The 23,114-nt window shown below is 39.1% G+C and overlaps 1 protein-coding gene across 1 annotated transcript in view; it reads left to right on the top strand.

Moving 5' to 3' along the window:
* The window catches only part of PLB1 (phospholipase B1), a 75,191-nt gene that overhangs the window by 19,895 nt on the left and 32,182 nt on the right, over positions 1–23,114 (top strand). The window contains exons 15-35 of the mRNA XM_056487986.1: positions 1,300–1,362; positions 2,162–2,242; positions 3,681–3,747; positions 4,439–4,497; positions 5,570–5,643; positions 7,135–7,178; positions 8,033–8,141; positions 9,016–9,067; positions 10,524–10,604; positions 12,117–12,182; positions 12,864–12,964; positions 14,356–14,437; positions 15,067–15,171; positions 15,816–15,911; positions 16,383–16,454; positions 17,072–17,131; positions 17,541–17,601; positions 18,307–18,365; positions 20,198–20,265; positions 21,225–21,268; positions 22,486–22,594. Coding sequence (XP_056343961.1) covers positions 1,300–1,362; positions 2,162–2,242; positions 3,681–3,747; positions 4,439–4,497; positions 5,570–5,643; positions 7,135–7,178; positions 8,033–8,141; positions 9,016–9,067; positions 10,524–10,604; positions 12,117–12,182; positions 12,864–12,964; positions 14,356–14,437; positions 15,067–15,171; positions 15,816–15,911; positions 16,383–16,454; positions 17,072–17,131; positions 17,541–17,601; positions 18,307–18,365; positions 20,198–20,265; positions 21,225–21,268; positions 22,486–22,594 — 1,553 coding nt within the window. The remainder of the gene's footprint in view (positions 1–1,299; positions 1,363–2,161; positions 2,243–3,680; positions 3,748–4,438; positions 4,498–5,569; positions 5,644–7,134; positions 7,179–8,032; positions 8,142–9,015; positions 9,068–10,523; positions 10,605–12,116; positions 12,183–12,863; positions 12,965–14,355; positions 14,438–15,066; positions 15,172–15,815; positions 15,912–16,382; positions 16,455–17,071; positions 17,132–17,540; positions 17,602–18,306; positions 18,366–20,197; positions 20,266–21,224; positions 21,269–22,485; positions 22,595–23,114) is intronic.

A 23,114-nucleotide genomic window follows, 5' to 3' on the forward strand; every position in this document is an offset into this window, starting at 1 on the left:
GGAGCTGAGCCATCATGTCCTAAGGGCTTGTCCTAGGCAGGGCTGGATATTTGACCAAAACAGTTCTAAGTCTCTAGGACTTAGAAATGCAATTGATATGCTAAGCACACCAGAGAACAGTCAGATAAATGACACTGGAAAAGCTGAGAGAGGTTGGCTGTGTGCTTGGACAGCTTTGATGTTTACCACAGAGAGCCTGATCGTAGGCTTTTGCCAAAATTAATCAGTTTTTCCTCTGGACATATATCTGAGGGTAAAGCTCCATTAATGTATTTAAAGAATTTCGTAAGAGTAAGAGCTTCTTGTCTTTTGGCACTCTTTTGCATTACAGAAACAAAACACAACCCTATCCTGTGTTTCATCATAGGAGAATGGGAAAGTATCCCAATATATCTTTCCTCTGAGCTTTATTATTGTGCACATTTTGGGGAAATTTGTTTTATTCCTTCCTATCCCCCCACTCAAAAAAGCAGACTGTTTCTTCCAATGTTTCTCTCAAAGAATATAAACTCTGTAAGCCTCTTCTCTTTTTCTCTGAGTTTTGCTGTTATTTTCATTGATGGAACAATCAAAATAGAATATAGCATTCCTGCCCAGAGTGTATTGGTGACATCAAGCCTGCTGCTATTGTATTTGCCAGTCCCTTGCATCCTGTTTTTTGTGTAGGCTGCTGGTCCTGGCAGCTGCTGGTGCCAAGCTGAGCAGACATGCACTGAGGTATCTAAACCCTCAGCCAATTCCTCTGTGTGTGATTGCAATTTAATTAGCACTCAGCAAGCTGCCTGAACAGGTGAAGTGATTATTTTTGGTATTTGCCCCTATTTTCTGAATAATTCTATAATTTTTCATTATAAGTATCCTCTCTCCAGCCAACAAATATAAATGTTATTAAGCCTCTGTATGGAGTAGGAAAGCACCTTTTGGTGTTGCCTAACATGTGTGAGAGTGTAGATAATGAAACAGTTCTGAAAGGTAGGATAAACAATCAACACTTATAGACTCAGCATTCCCAAAAGCCAAATTAATGTTTGGATGGAAGTTGTAGTCATGATGGGAAGACAGTCTGCTCATGTGAGAGGACTTGTTTTCAGTTCCTTGCTTTTGTAGGTATACATGTGGTATATTATGCATGGATAAATATTTATCATAAGCAAAATAAATTTTTTAATATATATCTTTAGATATATGTATATGAGCCTGATGGAAAACTTCATGCACTAGAGCCTTTGCATTGGTGCTGCTCTCCCTTCCTTCCCACACACAGCATGTGTACAATTCCTCTGTTCTCTCCCTTTCCAGATGCAGCCAGTTGGACAGAAGCAACCTTATGGTGTCACAAAAATTGTCCAGTGTCCATCTCAGGTAAAAGGACTTCCTTGTTATTCTGCAACTTTATTTACTCTTTGCAGAATTTCCAAGTTTCCAAATACTGTTGTTGTTTTCTGAAGCTCTTGGGAATGTGCACTTGCCCAAGTTACTGCCCTGTTAAAAACGGAGTGTTCCTAAAGTTCATTGATATGGAGTCTTTATTTTCTACAGATGAAACTCTTCAAAAAATAACTTTTGACAAAATTTAGTTAAATCATCTCTGTCAGATTTGATCTAAAAGTTATGTCTAGCTAATCTGAATTTATTAATTGCAGGTATGAGGTGTATTATCAATATTTAAATTTGTGTCACCAATAAAATTGAATCCATGTATTTTATATAAACTAGATTTTTTGTGATTTGCCTCTGCTGCCATGTTTTACTAATTTAGTCCCTGGAGCTGTCAGTAGTCAGGATTGGAATATCTCATGTTCAAAGAACAGGTTCTTGTATGCTTTTGCATTTAAGCTCTGACTTTAATAATTTGATAGTGATTACTGGCATCCAAAAGCTTCTGAATAGCAATTAAAATATCAAAGAAATAGCATTTTGTTTTTTGTTTGATGTTAGATTTAAGGCAGGAAGTGGTGCTGTGCCTAGAGCATACCTAGAACAGGGCTTCAGACCAGGGCTTAACTTTCAAGTCTAACCTGTTTTACTTCACTAATGCAGTGTTCAGTCAAAAATTAATACTGTAAAGATTTTTTTCTCTTGGAAAATGTAGCCAGAAGACTTTAATGTCAGCTGACTGTGTTTCCACTAGCGCTGGTAAACATACTCTCTTTCTCTGCAGGAAAATCCATATTTGTTTACATATAGAAATAGTAACTACTCATCTTCCCTGAGGACATCAAACACCAAAGAAACACCTCAGGTATAGTAGGACTGTTTGCATCAATGCACTGGGTGTATTCCAGGGAATGGGGCAGGTGGGTAAGGTTGTGTTGTAGCCTAGATAAACAGTGCTACCTGGGAAAATTAAATGCAAAACTTCAGCTTCTGACTTCCATGCTTGACTAAATAGTCAGGTGTTTAATAGCACATTCTCTCCTTGGTGGTTTCTGTATAGTGTGAGTAGGTAGATGTGTTCAGCTAGCCTAAAATGAGTCTTGCCTTCACTGGTAAGAGCCTATGTTAAACATCTGGATAAAAATATTATCCCTGGGAGAAGAAGATAGTGAAAATGGGACTGTTTAGTCCTACCATGGAAGAAACTAGATCAGATCCAACTACTGTGTGGGTCTGATTTCGTCTTGTTTATGCCATAGTAAAACTGAAGAATATGGATTTTTAATTTTTTTTTTTTTTGTGAGATAGTTTCAGATTAGATGCGAGGAGAAAAAGACCCAGAATTGTGTTTAAGTCAGAGTACTCTGATTTTGAGCAGAACTTGGTGTTCTCAGGCAGGAACAGAGTGAATTAATAATGTTCATTTTCATGCCCTAGAACACAGTGCCTAGACCACATCTAGATAAAATGGCCTGTTCATCACTGGAGCTGAAATATGCATTTCAGATCACATTTTAATATAGTCCTATATGTTTTGTTGGTTATTTGGGGTGTACAGACCTCACCATGGGGCAGTGGTACCTACCACTCCGTTTCTTGGAAATAGCTGTAGTGTAGGATGTGTTAAGGGCGTAAGGAGCAATAGTATGTTATGTTTGTGATTGTTTTGCTGGGTTTTTAAATTAAAAATTAAAAACCCAATCCAGAACAATGTACATACAAATATCTTTTCCTTAGCAAGTTAGCCTACTTAAGGAATTCTGCAGAGACATTTGGAGCCAAAGCACATCTTTGAGACTTGTTTGCTCTGGTATATTTATGGTCAGCCCTTCACTAACAGTAAACTTTGGGGGCATTTCTGTCAGTAGGCTGCAACCCAAAAGAGCCAGGAGGGCAAATTCCTGGTTGCATATACAGGACTGCATATGGAGAAGGCAGGCTTATGGCACAGGTACGGTTTCGTGTTAGGATATTTCAGGGATGTGCAAACAGTTTCTTGCAAAAGATGTTCAGGGTATGGGCACACCAAATCTTGCATAGCTGAGCACAACATGGCTCAGAGTCTAAAACAACTGACCTCGCTGTAGGTGAGAGTTTTGTACTTGTAAGGCTGCACGACTTCTGAGCAGGCTGAGTTTGTGTCTGCCTTCAAAAGGCACGGGGTGAGGGCAGGCTGAGCTGGGCAGCTGTATACAAAGGACGTAGGGGTTTCATTAATCTAATGCTCTGAGATGTAAATGGTTTATCATGACTCTCTGTTATAGTGAGACTGATGTGAAGTCTTGCTTTGTCTGTCTTTGCAGGAGAGGAGTTATGGAACAAATATTCCCTGTCCTGACCGGGTTCCCTCTGATACAGTTCCCATTTCAGGTATAGTAGTGTGCCGTTTTGTCATAGAGCTACTTCATTTGATGGCAGAAGGAAAATAGAACTGGGTTTACTCTGGAGAGGTACTCTCTTCTTTGGAGAAATGCACTTTGTTGACTGTGGTGTTAAGGAGTCTTTTTGGAACAATGTGAGTGGTTGTACAGCAAGATGTGCATTCACTGTGTCAAGGGTGATGAAAGTTTATGCAGCTGCATCTCCCATGTACAAAGAAGTGACAGTGGAAAAGATAGGAGGCAGTCAGGTCCTTCATTTCCAGTGTGAAAAAAATGTAGAGGGCTCTTGTTAATGTAGTCTGGAGTGTAAAAACCCATATGGAGTTCGTTTGGTAGGTTTTGTCTTTCCTCAGAATCTGTGATGGTTCCAAATATCCATTCTGTGCTGGCACCAGAGCTGTGCCTGCTTTTCAGTCATTTTCACCAGTTGAAAGAAATTTGAGGAAGAACAAATACAAGACTGGAACCTTGCTGCTTCCTTTGTCACTGTAGCTACTGCCCAGATATGGTACCAAGAATCATTTCTGATTCAATACCTATCAGTCTCTGTCATTCTGAACTGATGCTGTCATGAATATTAAAAATACTGTCTTATGCTTATTCTGAGGAAAACTTCTAATAACCATGGCAATTTATAGTTTTTTTTCTTCCCTTACACTACTTTCCTTTTTTTTTTTTAGTTCATAATTTGAAACCAGCAGATATTAAGGTGATTGCTGCCCTGGGAGATTCACTCACAGTAAGTAAAGATCACTGGATAGCCATTGATAAAGCTAGCAATGAAAAACTTGCAATGAAATTTCTCATTTTTTGACCTGGGAAATAACATACAGTTATGCCCTATTGAACCAAACACATTTTCCACATTTTTTTTCCATACTCCACTTTGGCTGATTGGTAATCAGATCATCAGAGATAATCAGAGTCTAATCTGAAGACACAGTTCCCCTTTAAAGTCACGAGAGTGCCACACAAGGAAGAAATGTAAGATTAAGCCGTGCAGCAGCAAAGCTATTCTGCTAGAGTGGACTTGCAACAATTGCTTTTCTTTACTAATTTTTGGCAGCTCCCAAGGTATTGGCCCTGAAAGCCATTAGTAAGCAGCGTGAAGAGAAAGTTCTGCAGCTGATTGTGTATATCTGTGTGTCTATATAATATGGTAATACCAAAGCCTATAAAACCATAGTAATTTGTACTAACTAAACATAAGATTGAAATTGCAATAGAACATCAGATGTGTTGAGTGTAACTTGAGAATTTCTTTTGCCTTGAGAATTTCTTTAACACTTTACCTGGTACTATGTAAGCTCATTACCCCTAGACTGGTTGTGATTCTCCAATCAGCAGTGACTGCTTTACTGCTCATATCATAATTCATGTTTCCTACATGTTCTTTGCTAATTATCACATTAAATCATGTAGTCTTTTTCCTCAGGGCAGCTGGGAAAGATATAAAATCACTGTACAACTTTTTAATGTGAGCAACATTATAATAAATTATTAATTCAGGGCCACTGCTATCTTACTTCTTCCTTATGTAAATTTAGAATTTATATGAGTATTTTGAACATTCTCAAGTAATTTTTCCCCACTTGATCTAATCATGAAGTTGATAGAAGAGGGTAATTCACTGGAATGGAGTTAAAATACCTTCAGCCTTTGATCTTCTTGAGAACAGGGATCTGTTCTATTTTGGGAAGATGACATAGCTTCCTTCATTAAAATGCTTTTTAAATTATTCTCACTAGGATAAGTCAAAGAACTAGTTACTGTAGCAATGTTTATTTTCTGAAGGTGAACTCTTCTTCCAGGCAGGTAATGGGGCAGGATCCAGACCCCATGATGTTCTGGATGTCCTGACTCAGTACCGAGGTCTTTCTTGGAGGTGAGTCCCAGGAATTTTCCCCCAGTGGGAGACAATCCATTTTCTTCAGTTTTGATTGTTATAGTTGTTTTTTAAGCAAATGAAGGCTTGTAGAAATTGGATTTGATGTCACATGTTGCATGATGGCTCATGGCTGTACAGTTACTCATGATAAAGAAAATACTCAAACTAGTGATTATCTAGAATACAATGTAGCATGGCTGGAACAGACCTGGGTACACAGAAAAATGGGATCCTTGTTAAGGAGGTAGTTTTCAATCTCACAGTTGTAGGAGACCCTGGAACAGAGTTTTCTAAACTCCATCACCATTACATCACTTGCTCATTCTGCATTTCTGTCCCTGCTCTTTCTGTATCCTGTCTGCTCTTGCCCAGTGTGGCCCACATCACCCATTTGTCTCATTTAAAATTGGTGGTCTACAAAAATCTTTCCTGCTGTTGTTTCATATGCAGTATCTCTTTCCTTGAACCTTTCTCAGTATTGCTTACATCATGCAGAATAGTATATCAATAATTATAAGTCAATACAGACTTTTACATGTGTGACATGTTGTTAGACACTTCAAAAAGACTCTGGAGAAAGGCAAACATGCTCACTTGTTAATCTGCAACTGTATGATTTAACACCAAACTTGTCAGGCTAATCTTCTGTTCATAATTTTTTTTACCAGTTAAAGTCACTGCAACTTTAGAAGAAGTTTAAAGACACTCACAGAATCATAGAATGGCCTGGGTTGGAAGGCACCTTAAAGATCATCAGGTTCCAACCCCATGCCATGAGCAGGGACGCTTTTCGCTAGACCAGGCTGCTCAGAGCACCATCCAGCTTGGCCTCAAGCACTTCCAGAAATGGTATTAGTGCACTTCAAAACCTGTTCCAGATTAAAGGGACATTATAGTGGTGTTCTAAGTCAAACATTTTATATTTTGATCTTTAATAATAATCTATGGACATTTTTTCCTGACAAGTATACTAGTATTTTTTTCAGCATGAAAGAGAATAAAGAGAATACAGACATAATGGTGAATTTCACCATCTAGTAGTATTCTTCCAGTTGAGTGAAATGTGAGCTGGGGAAGGCAAAGGTATTGATTTTACTTATCACTCTGAAATATATTCTTTTAGAATTTTTGTTTTGGTTGGTTTTGTTAACTAAAAATGGAAGCTATAAATATTTTAATAGGTACAACTGTAGCAAAAGTGGCAGCCTTGAAAAAAATCTAATTTCTTTCATCTGGGTTTGAACAGATGTCAAAACATGTGAAAGAGCTGAAAGGACAGCTGTTGTACAGGGCTTCTAATATCATTGTTCTGCTGGAGCAAAGAGTGTCTGTGATGTGATGACCCTGGAGGACAGGCACCCAGAGCCTGGGTGGGCTCAGGACAGCCACCAATGTGCTCTGTACATGTGTGGTAACCCCAAAAGGGGGCACTCTCCTACCTTGTCCATTGCCTTATAGCACTTTATTCCTGTTCTTTCTTTTTGACAGTGTTGGAGGAAATGAAAACATAAGCACAGTCACGACACTACCAAGTAAGTGACATTTTCTGTAAACTTGATAAATATGTGGTGTTTTTTATTATTCAAATACCTGTTATTATTAAAGGAGACAGGAGAAAAGAGTTAAAATTTGTAGCAAGACTAAAGCAATCCCTTTGTGTTTAATGTCCACTACTGAGTAAAAGTTGCATAACAACCAGGCTATAATGTGCTGTGCATGACTTAATTATTTATTTTGTAATTCTTAGTTTTTGGTTGTTTCAGTGTTCTTCTGTTTGTAATAGTTCTGTTTAAAATGTGCTTGGGATAGATGGATCAAAGATCTTAGCTCATAGCCTAAAGAAACTATTTTGACTGTATGGGAAAGTTGTTTTAGGCAGGGGCAGAATCACATTACAAGATCAGATTTTACATGCTTTTTAAAGGTCAGGACATTTTAGATCTGAGGTGTTTGTAAGGCTGGTTTGTAACCTAAGATCTAGAAGGGAATCTGGGGTCTTCGGGGTTAATACATCTGGGGCCATCAGGCTAAAGGATTTGATTCCAACCTGTCTGCAGTTAGAGCATGATGGCATGAGGTTCTTCTGCCTGAGTATATGGTTACCCAGCCTTGCTTGCCAGGCAAAATTGCATTGCTAGCCAAGATGGTTGTGTTAGGTCATGAGATAGTAGAATAAATGAAATTCAGAAATCTTGAAGGCAGGGAAATGGTTGTATAGTGATGAATCTCCATGTTTATTATAATGAAAGGTTGATTTTTTTTTTTTTTTTTTGATAGCTATCTCCTAAAGCTTTTCAATGGTCTTTTATTGAAGTCTAACCTTTATTGCCTCATTTGTTACCTGCTGCAGGAAGCCATATTTCAGGGTTCTGTCTCTTTTCTGCAGATATTCTTCGTGAGTTCAACCCATCCTTGGTAGGATTTTCCATTGGCACTGGAAGACAGGATTCCACCAATGCTGCATTCAACCAAGCTGTGACTGGAGCTCGTGCAGAGTAAGAGGAAAACTTTTAATTTTAATAGAAATTTTATTTTTATTCTATAAAATTCCTTGTGACTGAAAAAGACTCAAACTCTGGACTTTGGCAGGAGCACAGTAAGTACAATAGGCAAAGATTTTTTTATCCTAACTACAGCATGAAGGCCAAGAAATGTGATGAGGACTTTGCAGTGTTTCTATGTCAAATAAATTAGCAACAAAAGCGATACTTTCTCTGGCATTTTCAGTCAAGAAAGCCACAGCATTTTACAAGCACTACTCAGAAAGCTGTCCTGTGTGAGTCAGACAAAAGATATGTCCACTTTATAGGAGGTATATTCACACCCTCTTGTCATCAGGACCAAGAGTTCTTGTAGAGACTGAGAAAATTGTGGGTTGTTTAATTCCTGATCTGCCAGAGCTGGGAGTTAACTAGAGACCACTATGCACCATCCTCAATGCAATTCATATCCTATTTTATTTCCACTGGTAACATTTCTTATAGGACCTACTTCAGTGCCTTGAGGCCATATAATAACGTTGGTATGAGCACAGACACTTCAGAGCTATGTTTGTTGATAGCATCTGATGTGGGAAAAGTGCATTTTCTATACAGCTTTTAAGAGTAACTATGCAACATTTGCAAAGTAGCCCAATGCCTGTTGGATGCTAATTATTTTCTCTTTTTTTTTTTCCATCACTGTCTCAAAATATAGCCTTTATTAGATATGTCATATATTCCATTCAATGAATATTGGACTTTCTCTGGGGTTTTTAGATTTTTGATGTCCATCCATCAGCTTTCCTCCTTTGCCTTGTTATCTATGAAGGATTCTTTCTTTAAATTTTTATTAATATATTTAATGATCTTATTTTTCTTTTATTTTTAGGGATGTTCCTGAACAGGCTAGGAAGCTGGTGGACCTCATGAAGAATGATGCTGTGAGTTCATGATGTCATGAATGTCTTTAGAATGAAGTGACATGGCATCATTAGTTTCTAACAGACCAAGAGCAGATCTCAGCAGTAAATGCCAAACTTTAAAGCTGTAGGTACAGCAGGATACAGCATAATGCTTCTCAGTGCAGAGAATTTGTACCAGCATATGAGTGTTACTATCAAGCCCAGGTAATTGTAACCTTTTCATAATCATTTTTACTGCAGTGCTGTTGCTTCTGCTTCTGACCTGTGTAACCCTGTAAGATAACAGAACCTTTTCTCCATGAGGATTTTGCTGTGGCACTATTAATTATAAGCACATGGTTTTCCCAGCAAAAATGATATGTGCTAGGATGTTGAGAGCGAGCTTTTCAAGTAGCAAGTTGGAGGAACATGTGAAGTGAGGAAGGGACTTGTTTGCTATAAAAACAAATTAGTCCCTTCTTTCATCTGATCATCAGCTGATTTTTGACTTACACCTTTATTGTTAGGAATTATTTGATTAATGGTCTGTAAAATACGCATGAGGTTGAGGATTGATTGCATATTTCTCACCTCAGCTTGTGCTTTGAATGTTTGCTATTTGTAATTTGAGAAATGCGCTATGAAATCAGTGACCTAAGTTACATTATATTAGTTTGGCTTTCCAATTGTGCAGCTGGAAAGCAGCTCTTTTTCATTTTTTTTTACATTTTGAGACCAAACTACTGAACAGCATGTTTACTAGCAGGTATATGTTGCCTCCTGCCTTTGAAGAAAGATGTTTTTAAACCACTGGAGGCTGATGCACTATCGATTATTTTTCTTACTGGTGTTTTGCACTAAAATTAAGGCATTAGAATATTGAGCACAACATCCTCAACATCCTACTCAGCATATCTGAACCTTTCCTCACAGCTGAGAAGGTGTTTATTTACTGTAGCATAATTACTTTGATTTAGCTATCCCTTTGCAAAATCCTTGCAAAAAGAAAAAATGCTGTAATATTTTACCATTGTTGTTAGATAGAGTTAATATTGCCCCACTGTTCCTTGCAGTTTGTCTCACAACAAGTTTCAAATATATTGTCCCCCAGGGCTTACCAGCAGAATAGCTGCATTATTTATTACACAGTAAAGTACATACCATAATTTTTGCTATGAAGATGTATTTCTAGGACTGTAGGAAGAGTCACTCTGTATGCACAAGGTATTACTAGGAAAAGCATGCAGATAGATTTTGAGCAATAGTTTTCTGAAGCAAATAGTTTTCCATGATGCTGCTGTTATTGTAAATCTGGTTTAGATCATAGCAGTTTCTGCATCTTCAGTCATGACTACAAACTTGTTTTTGTTGTGGATGCCTGGGGAATGATAGCCATGTACTCTGAGAAATGAGAAATCTGTATTTAGTATGTTGCTGGCATCTCCCTCCTTTTTTTTTAATGATAAACTTCTGTTCCATCTCCTTCTCTGTGTAGAGAATGGATTTCCAGAATGACTGGAAGCTCATAACACTTTTCATAGGAGGAAATGACCTCTGCAAGTTCTGCGAGGATCCAGTAAGTTCCCTGCAGCATGAACTGGGCCAGTCAAGCCACAGGGTCTTCATGCATTGCAGGGGGTAGGAGGGAGGAACTCAGTGGGTGAGACTGAAATAATGTAGGTCTTAATTGTGCAGCTCTGGAATGTAACTGTACTGGGACCCTTCAGGGTGCTCAGCATAATATTTTTATAATGTTAGAGATACCTTTAGAACGCCTGTAAATTACATAATTGTTGTGACTTTATTTTGCTACTAACTAAGATAACTTTTTGTTGCATAGTTACTTTACCTCCTGTATGCCAAGTGTTTTTATACCTCTTTGCCTTGTCACACTCCTAAGTCTTATTTGGTAGTCTCATAATATTTTCGGTGCTATGGGAGAAGTTCTAATTAGCTCATGCTAATTCAATTATGTGTAATGTAGTATATATATAATATATATATAACATACATTCAGTATCTAGCCTTTGGTACGTGTGATTGTAAAGGAGATGAAAGGCTGTGACAGGCTCCTCACTTAGTGATGAGGGTTACCCACTCACAGGCAGTTAAGCACATACTTTTCATCCTTCATGATTAATTTTGGATCAGGAAGAACAGCAAAGCAGCACAGTAAGTTGGTTATAGAACATGGAAGGAGCAAATCAACCATTCCCACCTCCTGCTGTCAACCCAAACACAAAGTGCCTGTTCACATGACTGGGGTGGGTGGAAAGGAGAGAGAATGCATGCATCCAAGGAGCACGGTGATCTTTGTGTGGCACAAGTACAAGTAGTGCCAACCACAGCAGTCTTGGTGAGCTGTGAGTTAGGAAATGAATAAGGGATCTGAGCTGTCTGCTTCTGTAGAGTAGACAGGTGGGGGGTCTTAATGAATTTCTGCTTGAAATTAAATGAGAGAGGAAAAAGGCTGAAAATAAGACTGACATTTCTTGTAAGAAAGTTTATGTGACCATTGTAGTCCCACAAGTGAAAAAAATAAATGTTGGCTCACTTGAGACATTAAATTAGAGTGTTTAAACTAAGCCATTAAAGTGGAACAAGGAAATTTTGGCACTGAAAGACAACTATATGAAGCGATTTAATTCTCAGCTAAATGCATAAGTTTTGCCAGTTATTATTTGTGGCAGGCAATGAGCATCTGGGAGACATGTTCTAATATTCCATGCAGCAGAAATAAACTTACTTTTCCACAAGCTATTCTCTCCCATATATGGCCCCTGTAATGATTGTTAGCTGTACTTTTAAGACCAGCCCAAACAAGCTTGGGAATTGAGAGTGTTGTGATGTCTGATAACACCCTGTGAATTTTCACCCTCACTGGTATCCAGTGGCTGCTAGATCTTTTCTTGCCGGTGAGAGAGCTGTGATGGGAAGGAAGAAAAGCAGAGACAGGACCATTTTGTCTGACTGTTACTTTTGACCCAAGAGTTAGAAACATAAGCACTGCTGTGAGAGACTCCAGCTAGTCATTCTTGTCCCTGTCTGAGTAAACTAATAATAAAATTCAACCCTCTTGCTTTAACAGGTACACCATTCTCCTGAAAACTACACCTACAATATACAAATAGCTTTGGACTTACTTCACAAAGAGGTAAATCAAACTTTTCTGGTATATGGGAGCAGGGATTTTGTTCTGTTTGGAAGGCAGTCACTGATTATCGATTAAGAATTTATTTCCTTTCTTTCATCTGCAGAGTACTACTGTATGCAGAGGTGTTTGTTCACAGGAAAATCTTTGTGAAAGGCAAAAAGGGCTGGAGAAGTCTTTTACCAAAGGAATAAGGATGATGTGCTGTGGACAAATAACATAAAAAAAGTATTATAACAAAATGGAACAAACATAATTAATTGACCAGAAAATGCTTTGCTTGTTCTTTAAATTGCAAATAAGTATATTTTTGAGGTCATTAAGAGAGAGAGAGAGATTCTGATATTCCACATAAAGAATGATGAGAATACTTGAAAAGTTAGCAGGTGTCTGGGTCTTGCTGACACTTATAACAACTTGTTTGGACCTTTCTGAAGCCACAATTTTCAAGTGACCAGCTGTCAACATTTAGAATAGAATTAGGTAGTGCAGGCAGGGGCTGTAATTTAGTATTGCTTGTGTGGGGAATTAATTATTGAGGAAGTACTTTGAACACCTCTGTTATAAATAATACATGATGCTTGAATCAGCAGGCTGCTACCTAGGTCTGCTGTGGCTGTTAGGGACAAAGCCAGCACTCTGTGCTCCAGGAGATTGCTATGGATTTGTTTGTTCTCTTGGCAGGTTCCACGGGCGTATGTGAACCTGGTGACGATACTTTCCATAGCAAGTCTTCGGGAGCTGCATGCACTGAAAAACAGTGGCTGCCCCAAACTGCTTATGAGGTTTGCAGATGATTTATGTTACAACTTTCATTGTTGTTCACAGAAGGCTGCAATGTCTTCTTGGGAAGTTTTTTCTTAAAAGGAAAAGAATCTAGTATTTCAGGCTACCAAACATCTTTCTCTGTGCATGTACCTACATTTTGATTTCAACACAGCATTTAGAATAAGCTGTCTCTGTATCTGAATCCTGTTGTTATTGCTTCTTATGAAGGTGCCACTTTTGACTCTGCACTTACCCTGCAAGTGAGTTCCAGCCAGAGCAGAGAAAGCTCAGCTGGGCACTCTTTGGTGAAAATAGAGAAGACACTAAGACATAAGGTTTTCTGGTTGTATTTACAGATTTACTTTTCTGCACTTAAAACTCTCCCTCTTGCATTTGCAATTTTCAGTCTCTGTAATCTCATTGCTGATTACTAGTTTTATCTCTAATTAGTGTCTCAAGTGGATGTTTTGGAACTTAATTTTGCCAACTGATGCTTTATGGCTCAACAATCCTTTCCAGATCAGTGTTACTCCACTACTGAGGTGTCAGGTCTGCAGCCTGAGTGGACTCTTGGTGACTCAGATAGGGTCCAGCATTGTTCCCTGGAGTTGCTTCTGGCTGGACTTGCTTGTTTTCAGAAAAGAAAGTCTCTGCTCTTCTGGACAGATGAGGAGAATAGCTGTGTTCTATGAATTTAGACAGCCACTGGTTTTCCAGGAGGGACAGAGATGCAACCTTCTTGCTGTGATTTAAGTGCTTCCTCATGGCTGTCAGTGGAAATTTGGTTTTGAAACTCAGGGTGCTGGTGCTCCCAATAGCCAGTTGTAGTTATTTTTAAAGATCGATCTATCGATCTATCGATCTATCTATCTATCTATCTATCTATCTATCTATTTATTTTTAACAAAGGTTACTGGCTAGAGTACACAGTTATCTCAAGACCCTAGTCATTGGACAAAGGATAGTTAGTAAAACCTTTAAGTTTAAGAGATCTCACAATCTCTCCCCATCATTTCAGGTACCACAATTAATTTAATATTTGCCTCTTGGGCAGCATGCCAAATTTACAGGGTGATAAACAGACCCTGTGTGGGATAAAAAATGCCATTCTACTAAGTAGAAGAAGAATCTGAAGGAGGATTTTGATCTTGAAAGTATTTTTTTTTCTGAGAGTAGCAAACAACTTTTAGAGAAGATGTATCTACTGGTGCTGCCTACCATATTTCTGAAACTTTTGAAAACAAAATTTAGATTTGTATTGTTCTCATATAGATGTACTGTGGAAGTAAAGGCTTTTGGTAGTTGGTCTCCATTAAGCTCTCAGAGCTTTTAATCCTGCAGCTTATCAGATGGGAAGCAAGGAGGGAAAAGGAAGAGCAAATCTCAGTGCTGTGCTCTTATCCCACAGGACGCTGTGCCCTTGTGTCATAAAACCTATGGACAATTCCAATGAGTTAAAGCAGTTGGTCTACTTTAACAGGAGGTATCAGGTAAGGCACATTGCATTTGTTAGAAGTTTAATGTCATCCTTCTGTTGATCAAGGGACCACAGGTGGGCTAATTTGAAAGTGGGGGACAGTTTCCACTCATACCAATAATATATTTGTAGTTGTGATTAAAAAAAGTAGGATCAGGATCTTTACAATTCTGTTTCACTAAACCAACAAAACAGATGAGAAGAATAATAGTTACAGAGGCATATAAAACAGAATATGTGAGAGAGCCAGCAGTTTTTTGATCAGTTATGTGATTGGAAATCAAGTTAAGTCAAACAAAATGGTAACTCAGGAATAAGTTTTCAGACACAGTGTGTCAGCCAAACCAAAAACAGTTTGGTGATTCTGGGAGGACATCTTTTTGACAGAAAACCTAATCCCTGAGCAGGCTGCCAGTCCTTGTCAGTCAGCCATCCCCAGGCTGCCTCTCTGCAGAGAAGCCCAGGATGAGTGTCTCAAAAAGGTGGCAGCCTTGGCTGCCTGGCACAAGCTGAAAACCATGGTCATGTCTGAGCTACTACAGAAGGGAGGGGCAACCGTTGGGTGATGTGTAAATGGATGGAACAGCTTGATGAGCCAAACACAGACGAAGGAACAATGACAACTTTTCTTTGACTCTTTAGGAGAGAACCCGCCAGTTAGTGGAGAGTGGAAGGTATGACACGAAGGATGATTTCACGGTGGTTATGCAGCCATTTATGACTAATATGGAAATGCCAAAAACACAGGTAAAACTAACTAGAAAACCACACCTACGTTAAATCCTGGTGCAATGCCACTGACTTGTCAAAATTGTTTTAACTGTAGATGTAGCTACCAGTTGCCTGACATAGTAATTATTATATTCAGTTACCATCCAAAATTGCATAAAATGTTTATGGAATATGACATACTGGGCAACAGGAATACAGACCTTGATTTGGGGCACTGCAATTGGAAAGCCATGAAGTAGATATTTTAGTTCAAAATCTTCATCAGGAAGCACTTGCCCTACATTTACTATATATTAAGTCCTTTACAGTACTTTGGTAAATGACCTTTGGTATGAAAACCCACATGTTTCAAAGTACTGTAACGTGTAAAGACCACAATTGATATCTGTGCCCAGGTATTCTGTACTCAGAGTCAGAATATTCTGTACTCAGTCGGTTTGTATTCCTTATTACTTTGGGAATGGTATATTAAAGAGAGTTTAAAGGCTTCTTAGTTCTGAGTTACTTTCACTTGGCCTGGTTTAATTCTGTTTGGCTCAGAGGCTTTTGCAGATACTTTGTGTAGAAGTTAGCTGGGTTATCTCACTGGAAGAGAGGACTGAATGCACAGCTTGTTGCATATTTGCTCCCTCTGTGATAGCACCTATCTTATTTTCTAGGAGGGGTTGCCAGATGCTTCATATTTTGCCCCAGATTGCTTCCACTTTAGCCAAAAGGCTCATTCCCAGGCTGCACGTGCTTTGTGGAATAACATGGTAAGATTTTTAAAGGCTGTGTTGGTCTCTCCTTGGTGACTTCATCCTGCCCTTGGCAGCAAAAAGCCCCCAGAGATCTACTAGATAACCATAACTCTTCTGAATTGTGTTTACAAAGGACAAGGGTGATCATAGGAAGAAAGGTCACTTGAATTTTTAAACCAGTCTTATCAAACCAGTCTTATCAGTAAATCTCAGGGTATGTTCAACTGGGTGTGTTAAGGCTGTGTCTCTCAGGAAGATGATGTCTGCCAGGCACAGTGATCAGCATGCCATATTCCAGGTGTATGGGGATCAGCCTCTTCAGCTCACAAAGAAACAGTGTATGGGGCAGCTGCCAGCATTGCTGCAGCGCCCTGCAGTTGTCTTGCTGTGCTGCAGAGGTGCTTTCCAGTGACTGGCAGCACAGCATCACTCATTGCTCTCTGGTACTCATCTGCTTTTCCTCTGTGCATCACCTTTTTCCCCCAGCTGGAGCCTGTAGGGGAGAAGACAGATAGTCAGAACATGGACAATGAGATTGTCCTCGGGTGTCCATCTGAGGTAAGTCACAAGGGTGTTTGTGTTTATGTGGAGGTGCTGGGGGTCTGTGTGAGCCTTTACCCAGTGCCCGGAGCTCTGTCTCTGTGGGGGTGGTCTGCTCCTCCATACACAGTTTGTGCTACTGCCACCAAGAGCAGCATGAGCCCTCACCCAGGAGATGATGGAACCAGAAGTAAGCTTCCTCATGGTCACACATCACAGCTGGCCAAAACACAAGGCAAGGGTGTTTGGCCTACCTAACCAAGATCATCAAGTATCCACACTGAATGGCAGAGCTTTTGGGGGACACAGAGCAATAATGGTACCAGTCAGCATAGCTCTGCAGGATTCACTGGGAATACCTTGCAGCGGGGCCACAAGCTTCTTGTGAAGCCATACACAGCACGGTCCTGAGGGTATTCTTTAACTTCTGTTTTAAAAATGTAACCCAGATTTACACTATTGTTACACAGACTTTAAAAAGGCCATTTATTAACTCATTTCTCTTTAATCCCTGGGGTTTATTTGCATCAGGCTGCTAATCATCTACAGACATGTGAGAACTGAAGTCTGGGGAATGGAAATCTCCATGTGTTCCTCTGATGCTTTGCATTGATTCAGATTGCCTTGTTTTGTAGGCTGAGCCATTCCTGAGGACATATAAGAACAGCAATTACACATACCCTAACCAAACTCCAGTAAGTGTCAACACCACCATCCCACTGTTACTCTGCTGCATCTGTTCCTGTATGGTAACCAAATGAGTTATGTTCTGCAGCACAGGGAAAATCAGTCTTTGGTCAAAGGGGCTTGGGAGTCTGAATGCATGGCACAGAGCAGGGAAGCACTCCCCGAGTTAGACAAAAAGCATCAGAAAACACCTGTAAGAGCATGTGCTCAAACACTGAACACTGTTATCAGTACAGGACACTGCACTCTTCTGAGCAATACTGAACATGACTATTGAATTGTGCAGCCAAGACCTGTTTAGTTAATTATATGCTAAAGAGGCTCTGGTTTATCCACCTGGCCTCTGCTGGAAAGATCTTAGTTACTACTGAATGTATTTGCTAGCCAAATGCTGTTCAGCTTTCTTTTTCTCTTTAGAATTATGGAAGCCAGCTGCTATGTGAGGACAGGTCTCCATCCTCCCCTCCTGCAACTTCAGGTAGTGTTGCCTGCTTTATGTTAAGAGGTTGAAATACCTTCAGCTGTCCTTCAAGATGAATGTGAATTTTTTGCTGAAATGGTTGCTGGACTGTGAAAAACATTGCTCAGATAGGATGTAATGATTTTCAGCAGATGCTTAACAGATACAGTGCCACACTGTCACGCGAGGCAGCATTCTGACTAAGTAGCTTCACTAAACTCTCTGCCAGTGGAGAGCTTCAAAATAACTTGTGATAAAATCCAAATTATAAGCCACTCCATCTAAAGATCATGGAAAGAAACTGGAAATACAGCTTCATTCATGTTAGTATGGACTTTAGCACAATTCGGTTTTTCAAATAACTTCACATTGCCTTTTCCTTAATCTTTTTAAGTCTTTAATGTGTTGTTCCTGCTTTGTGTAATTCTGCATTGTTTTACCTTCACTTTGGTGCTGGATATTGTTTGCCATTTATTATCATTTGCTCCTTGCTCTTCTGTCTTTTCGGTAGCGATCTTAACCATTGAACTACTGAGTAATATGCATATGTTGGTGCTACAATCACAGGAGATGAGCTGGAAAGAACTTCTCATTTATCACTTGGATATTGTAAAAACAATGTGACAGAGCATTGAAATGCACAATGGCATATTTCACATACACAGTAGAGAAAAGAAGTAGCTATTTCCTAACCAGATTCAACTGTATCTCTTTCCTTTGCAGTGCATTCCCTAAAGCCAGCTGATGTGAAAATTGTAGCAGCCCTTGGGGATTCTTTGACGGTAAGAAGATGGTGTTTTTACTGTTCTCTTGGTAAAACTACAAACATGTGCCCTCTCCAGTGGAGGGGAAATAGCTATTGTACCCAGAAGCTATGATCTGTTCATTCATGGGTGATAATAGATCTAGCAGCTAGATTAAGAAAGAAAGTGTCAGTCTTTCAGCACTCCGTTCCCCCCCACGCACGTATTCACATGCTTTTGAACTCAGGCAAAAACACAGGCAAATCCTTTAAAGAGGTGCATAGGTAGTTTGCTGAATTGGAGGCAGAAAAGATCAGATGCTGTTGAAATGTATGGGATGTAGCATAAGGCTTAGGTTACAGTGCTTTTCAAAGTCTTTTTCTGAATAGGAATGGACTGATGAGCCTGTTTTTCAGCCTCAGTTCTTTCAGGAGCAGAATACAACTAACTGGTGTTGGATAATAGCATTTTAATAATTTTAGCATTAATGAGATAAGGAAGTATGAGGTGAGAGTCCTCTAACTCAATGCCATTCTGAAGATATTTTATTGTACCTATTTTAACTCAGTCATTTTATTGTGCCTGTTTTAACTCTTAACTGATTTCTTGATCACAATACAGTTCTTGCTGCTGCTGATTATCTTTGGCAGACTGGAAGGAATATATTTCAAAATCCAGGCATCCTGTGTTCAAGTTATGGCTTTCTGCCTTACGTTTTCATACTAGTCAAAGATCGAAATTCTTCAGTGAGGTCAAAGGAAACACTGGAAAAGATGTAAATGGAGTATAGGTTTCTCTTAATCTGAGCCTTAGCAACAAACATACTGTGTGTACAAACCATGAACTCTACAACTCTCTGGCAGACATGTTGCTACAACTCCTACACACAGAAGACTACTGAAATAAATAGAAATATTTTGATGTAAATCTGCAAAGATATTCTGTTAATGGTTGTGGTTGCTATATCATAATATCTAGGGCCCTGCAGGTGTTTCTGCTTCTAAGTATAGTTTGTAGGAACTGGGAATAAAGTCTGCTTTCATAGAAGATGCAGTGGTATATTGTTGTCTCAGAGGTGCACTTGGCCTGTGCATAGTTATTCTGAACACCAGTCTTCTGCTATTTCAATAAAGTTTATACATAGAAGAAAATGTAATATTGTGGTTTAATCTAAGGCAGCAGCAAATAGGCTGCCTGGTCTTGTACTGTACTGAAGTACTAACCTGCACCAAGATTTAGAATGAAACTGTAAAATCACAGCTGTCAGGAACTCTGCTTCTGAATTCTGGAGGTGTTTTAGGAGGGATATAGTTGCCAGCTTGCCTCTTTCTTCAGGGTAAGTGGAGAGAGTGCTTCCTCCTTGCTCCAGTTCTGCTAGAAGTCTTTCAATTTAGCACAATGGTTTTCAAACTGGTATATATGAATTATGGTGCTTCTTTCTGATATGTGCTTACTGTCTCTACTGATTTCATGTAGTGTTTGATATCATTAGCCAGAAAGTTTTGTGTGTTTGATTGAGATGTTTTCATCACTGTTCAGTAATGCAACTATAGAAGAGTTATTTAGCTTGTCTAGACCCACGTCTTTGTTCCACAGCTCCATCATACATTTTGTGTGTATGTACATATACATTATGTACTTGTAAATAGTTATGAAAGGTATTGCTGTGCTCTTCAGGAGAAAGGTTTGGGAAAAATCAGATGCCTTTTAAAGCTTTGGAAGACATGCACCCAATTAAAAAGTAAATAAAACAACTATGTTATTCTATTTAAATCAGAAAATTGTATTTGTTTATGTATTTCTATTACAAGTTACTATTGCATTAGTAATTGTGCTTTAAATTCATTTGGTTAATGAAAAATAATGTCCAGGCTGGTTCAGGAATTGCCTCAGATACCCTCGAGGATGTGACCACTCAGTACCGTGGACTGTCTTGGAGGTAAGTCTTCAGCCAAAGTGGTGAAAAGATGTGTTTTGCATCTTTCAGCTGTCAGAAAGTTGAAAAAAAATGGTTACTTCTCAGGCTAGCATTTCTTAAAGATGTATCCAGATCCAGCATTTGTCATAAGAGTAGCTTGAGAGAAAGCATTTTCAGCAATTCATTTTAAGCAAGTTTTTTGATCTCTCTCATGCTTTCATTTTTGGCTGCCTGCAGCAGTTTGTATTTTTATGTTGGGATGTCAGGTTGGAAATCTACAAAACAAGTCAGAACTGGTTGGTTTTAGAACTTCTTCTCAAAGTTTTCTATTTCTGAACTTTTTGTAGTGTCATGGAAAATAGTTTGTTTGCCCAGAGAACTTTTGCCACATATAGCAGCAGACAGTCATAGAAGACTAAATTGTTTTGCTGTTGTGATGTAGCTCTGTTGATATTGACTGAGGCAGTTCTGTGCTGTACTAATACCTCTCTGTAAACAGGAGTCTGGCCTCAGTATGTTCTGTAAACACAAAAGCTGGAGAGATATATATCCCTGTGCAGAAAGCAGGAGAGAGGAGCTAATGCTGAAGTTGTCTTGTCACTCAAGGGCTGTCTGTGTTTGGTGTTGCCTTAGAGGGGCTTCATGAGGCTGGAATGGGCCTCAAAGTTGACCTTCTAATCTGCAGTACTTAAGCCTTGATTTGAGTATGAAGCTGTGTCAGGCATTGACTATACCCCTGTACACCTGCAAGAACATGAAATCTTTCTGACAAGCATCTTCACCACTGAAACCTCACCTGTTCTCCCCAAAAGCCCTTCCACTTTTGTCCTCTCCATGGACTTTGATAGAATAATAGTTACCAAACTAATAACTCTTTGCTTTTCCCAAAAAAAAAACACCTGTGTGTGGCAGGTTTTCACTTTGTTTCTTGTCTATGTCCAGAAAAGAGGAGTGATTGGGATTTTTTTTTCTCATTTTAGTGTTGGAGGCGATGAGTCATTGGAGAACGTTACAACTCTACCTAGTAAGTAAATGCTTTGCTAGATATAAATGTCAGGATTGAGGAGATGCAGTGGACTCATTTCTGATAGATTTCTAGAGAGCTTTTAAGTATCTCAAAGCTGCTTTTGACAAGAGCTACCTTTAAAGGAAACAGTGTCCTATGATTAAAAAATAAAAAGTTGCCTTCATCAGTGAAGCTGAGAACAGATAGAAATTCCCTTTCTTTCTTTTCCCCCTCCTTTTTCAACTCTTTGAGTATTATTTCAATTTCTAAATAACCTTGCTGTGTCCATGCTCATGATGTATTTAACATTTGCTTTTAATAAATATTCCATCAGAATTTTTCCAAAAGAAATATTTGCATAGAGTAGGCCTCTTTGGTAAATAAAGCTGCCTACTCATACATATAACCTGAAGGGAATAATTTTAACTTTCTCTTTGCTGAAACCTGCAACTTTACATAGCTCAGTCTATTGTTAATGTAAAACCACTTGAGTTTCAGTTCGGATTAACTGTAATAATAAACTTCCATTCGAAGAGGTCCAGTAAACTATTCTTTTGTGTGTTGACAATTATTTCAAGCAAAATGTAACAGGAATATAATTAGAATAAGCAATTGATTGATTGATCCTATCATGTTTGACCAAGACCTCATTAAAATGTGGTTAAATTTAGTCTTTGAGATTGAAGTAGATTTCATAGTTCACAATGTGGCCATGTTCGTTCTCAGCTGTAAATTACTCTGTCAACTTCCTTTTGGAAACTGCTGTGGAGAACATGGTGGAACTTCATCAGACTCATGCACCTGAGGCTTTGATCTTCCCATTTGTCAGTAGGATGAGATTTTGCACAGCAGTGAAGCAGATCCAGATGCTTTAGCTAAAAACCAGCTTCAGCTGGGCTGAAGGACCCTTCACACTCTCTTCACAAAGTCGACATCATATGGCTGAGAATTTTATTATAGGCTTTAACCACTACAATATGAGAGAGAACTGCACACAGTAGTCCTCAAGTCTGCTCATCTCTGGTGGTGCCAGTGCAGTGCATTGCAAGCACACTGCTGTCTGAGTCACTGCAGCTGGTGACCCCTCTCCCCACTGCTTGCTGAATCCATCTAGTTGACCAGCAGCAGCAGCTGCGCTGTCAGAGAGCAAAACTGTGGCAGTGCTGTGTGTTCTAGTCTCTGTAGGCAGGGAGCAGCTGGAGTCTTTTTGGCTTCATTGCCACTTTGTTTTTCAGACATCTTTAGAGAGTTCAATGTCACCATCGTGGGCTACTCAACTGGTACCGGGAGTGAGAATGATTCCAATGCATTCCTTAACCAGGCAGTTCCTGGAGCACAGGCTGAGTATGTAGCTTTTTGTTTTACATTTGTAGGTGATGAATGCTTTGTCTAATTGCCTTTCAACTGTCTCATGTGCTGTCACAACTTGCTCTGAAGAGCAGCAGAACCAGTTGAGTTAGAGTGGAAATTGGCTCAAAACATGTTAAATGTATGGGTTTATTTCATAGCTGAGCTTTCAAATGAAACTAACAGTCCTCATTATGAAATCCACAAACAAGAAACTGGCAGAAACAGTTTGGAGGTTTCTGCTCTTCCTGTTCAACATCTATTCATTTATCTGTTTATCAGTCAATAAATCTCTGAGAATGTGAATGTTTTTAGAAATTGAACATGAAATGAATTGATAAAGAGAAACTGGGAGTAAAACAGAATGCAATCTTATGTAATTGTGACCTCAGGTTTCTGGATAAGCAAGCAGGAGAGGACAGGAGAGAGATGGGGAAAAAAACTAGTCTGGAATCTTAAGAAAAGAGAATTACAAATGGTCATACATGGGTTTTGGTGCATTGCAGACCTGGTGCAG

The sequence above is a fragment of the Oenanthe melanoleuca genome, chromosome 3, assembly GCF_029582105.1.
Source record: "Oenanthe melanoleuca isolate GR-GAL-2019-014 chromosome 3, OMel1.0, whole genome shotgun sequence".
NCBI lineage: Eukaryota > Metazoa > Chordata > Aves > Passeriformes > Muscicapidae > Oenanthe > Oenanthe melanoleuca.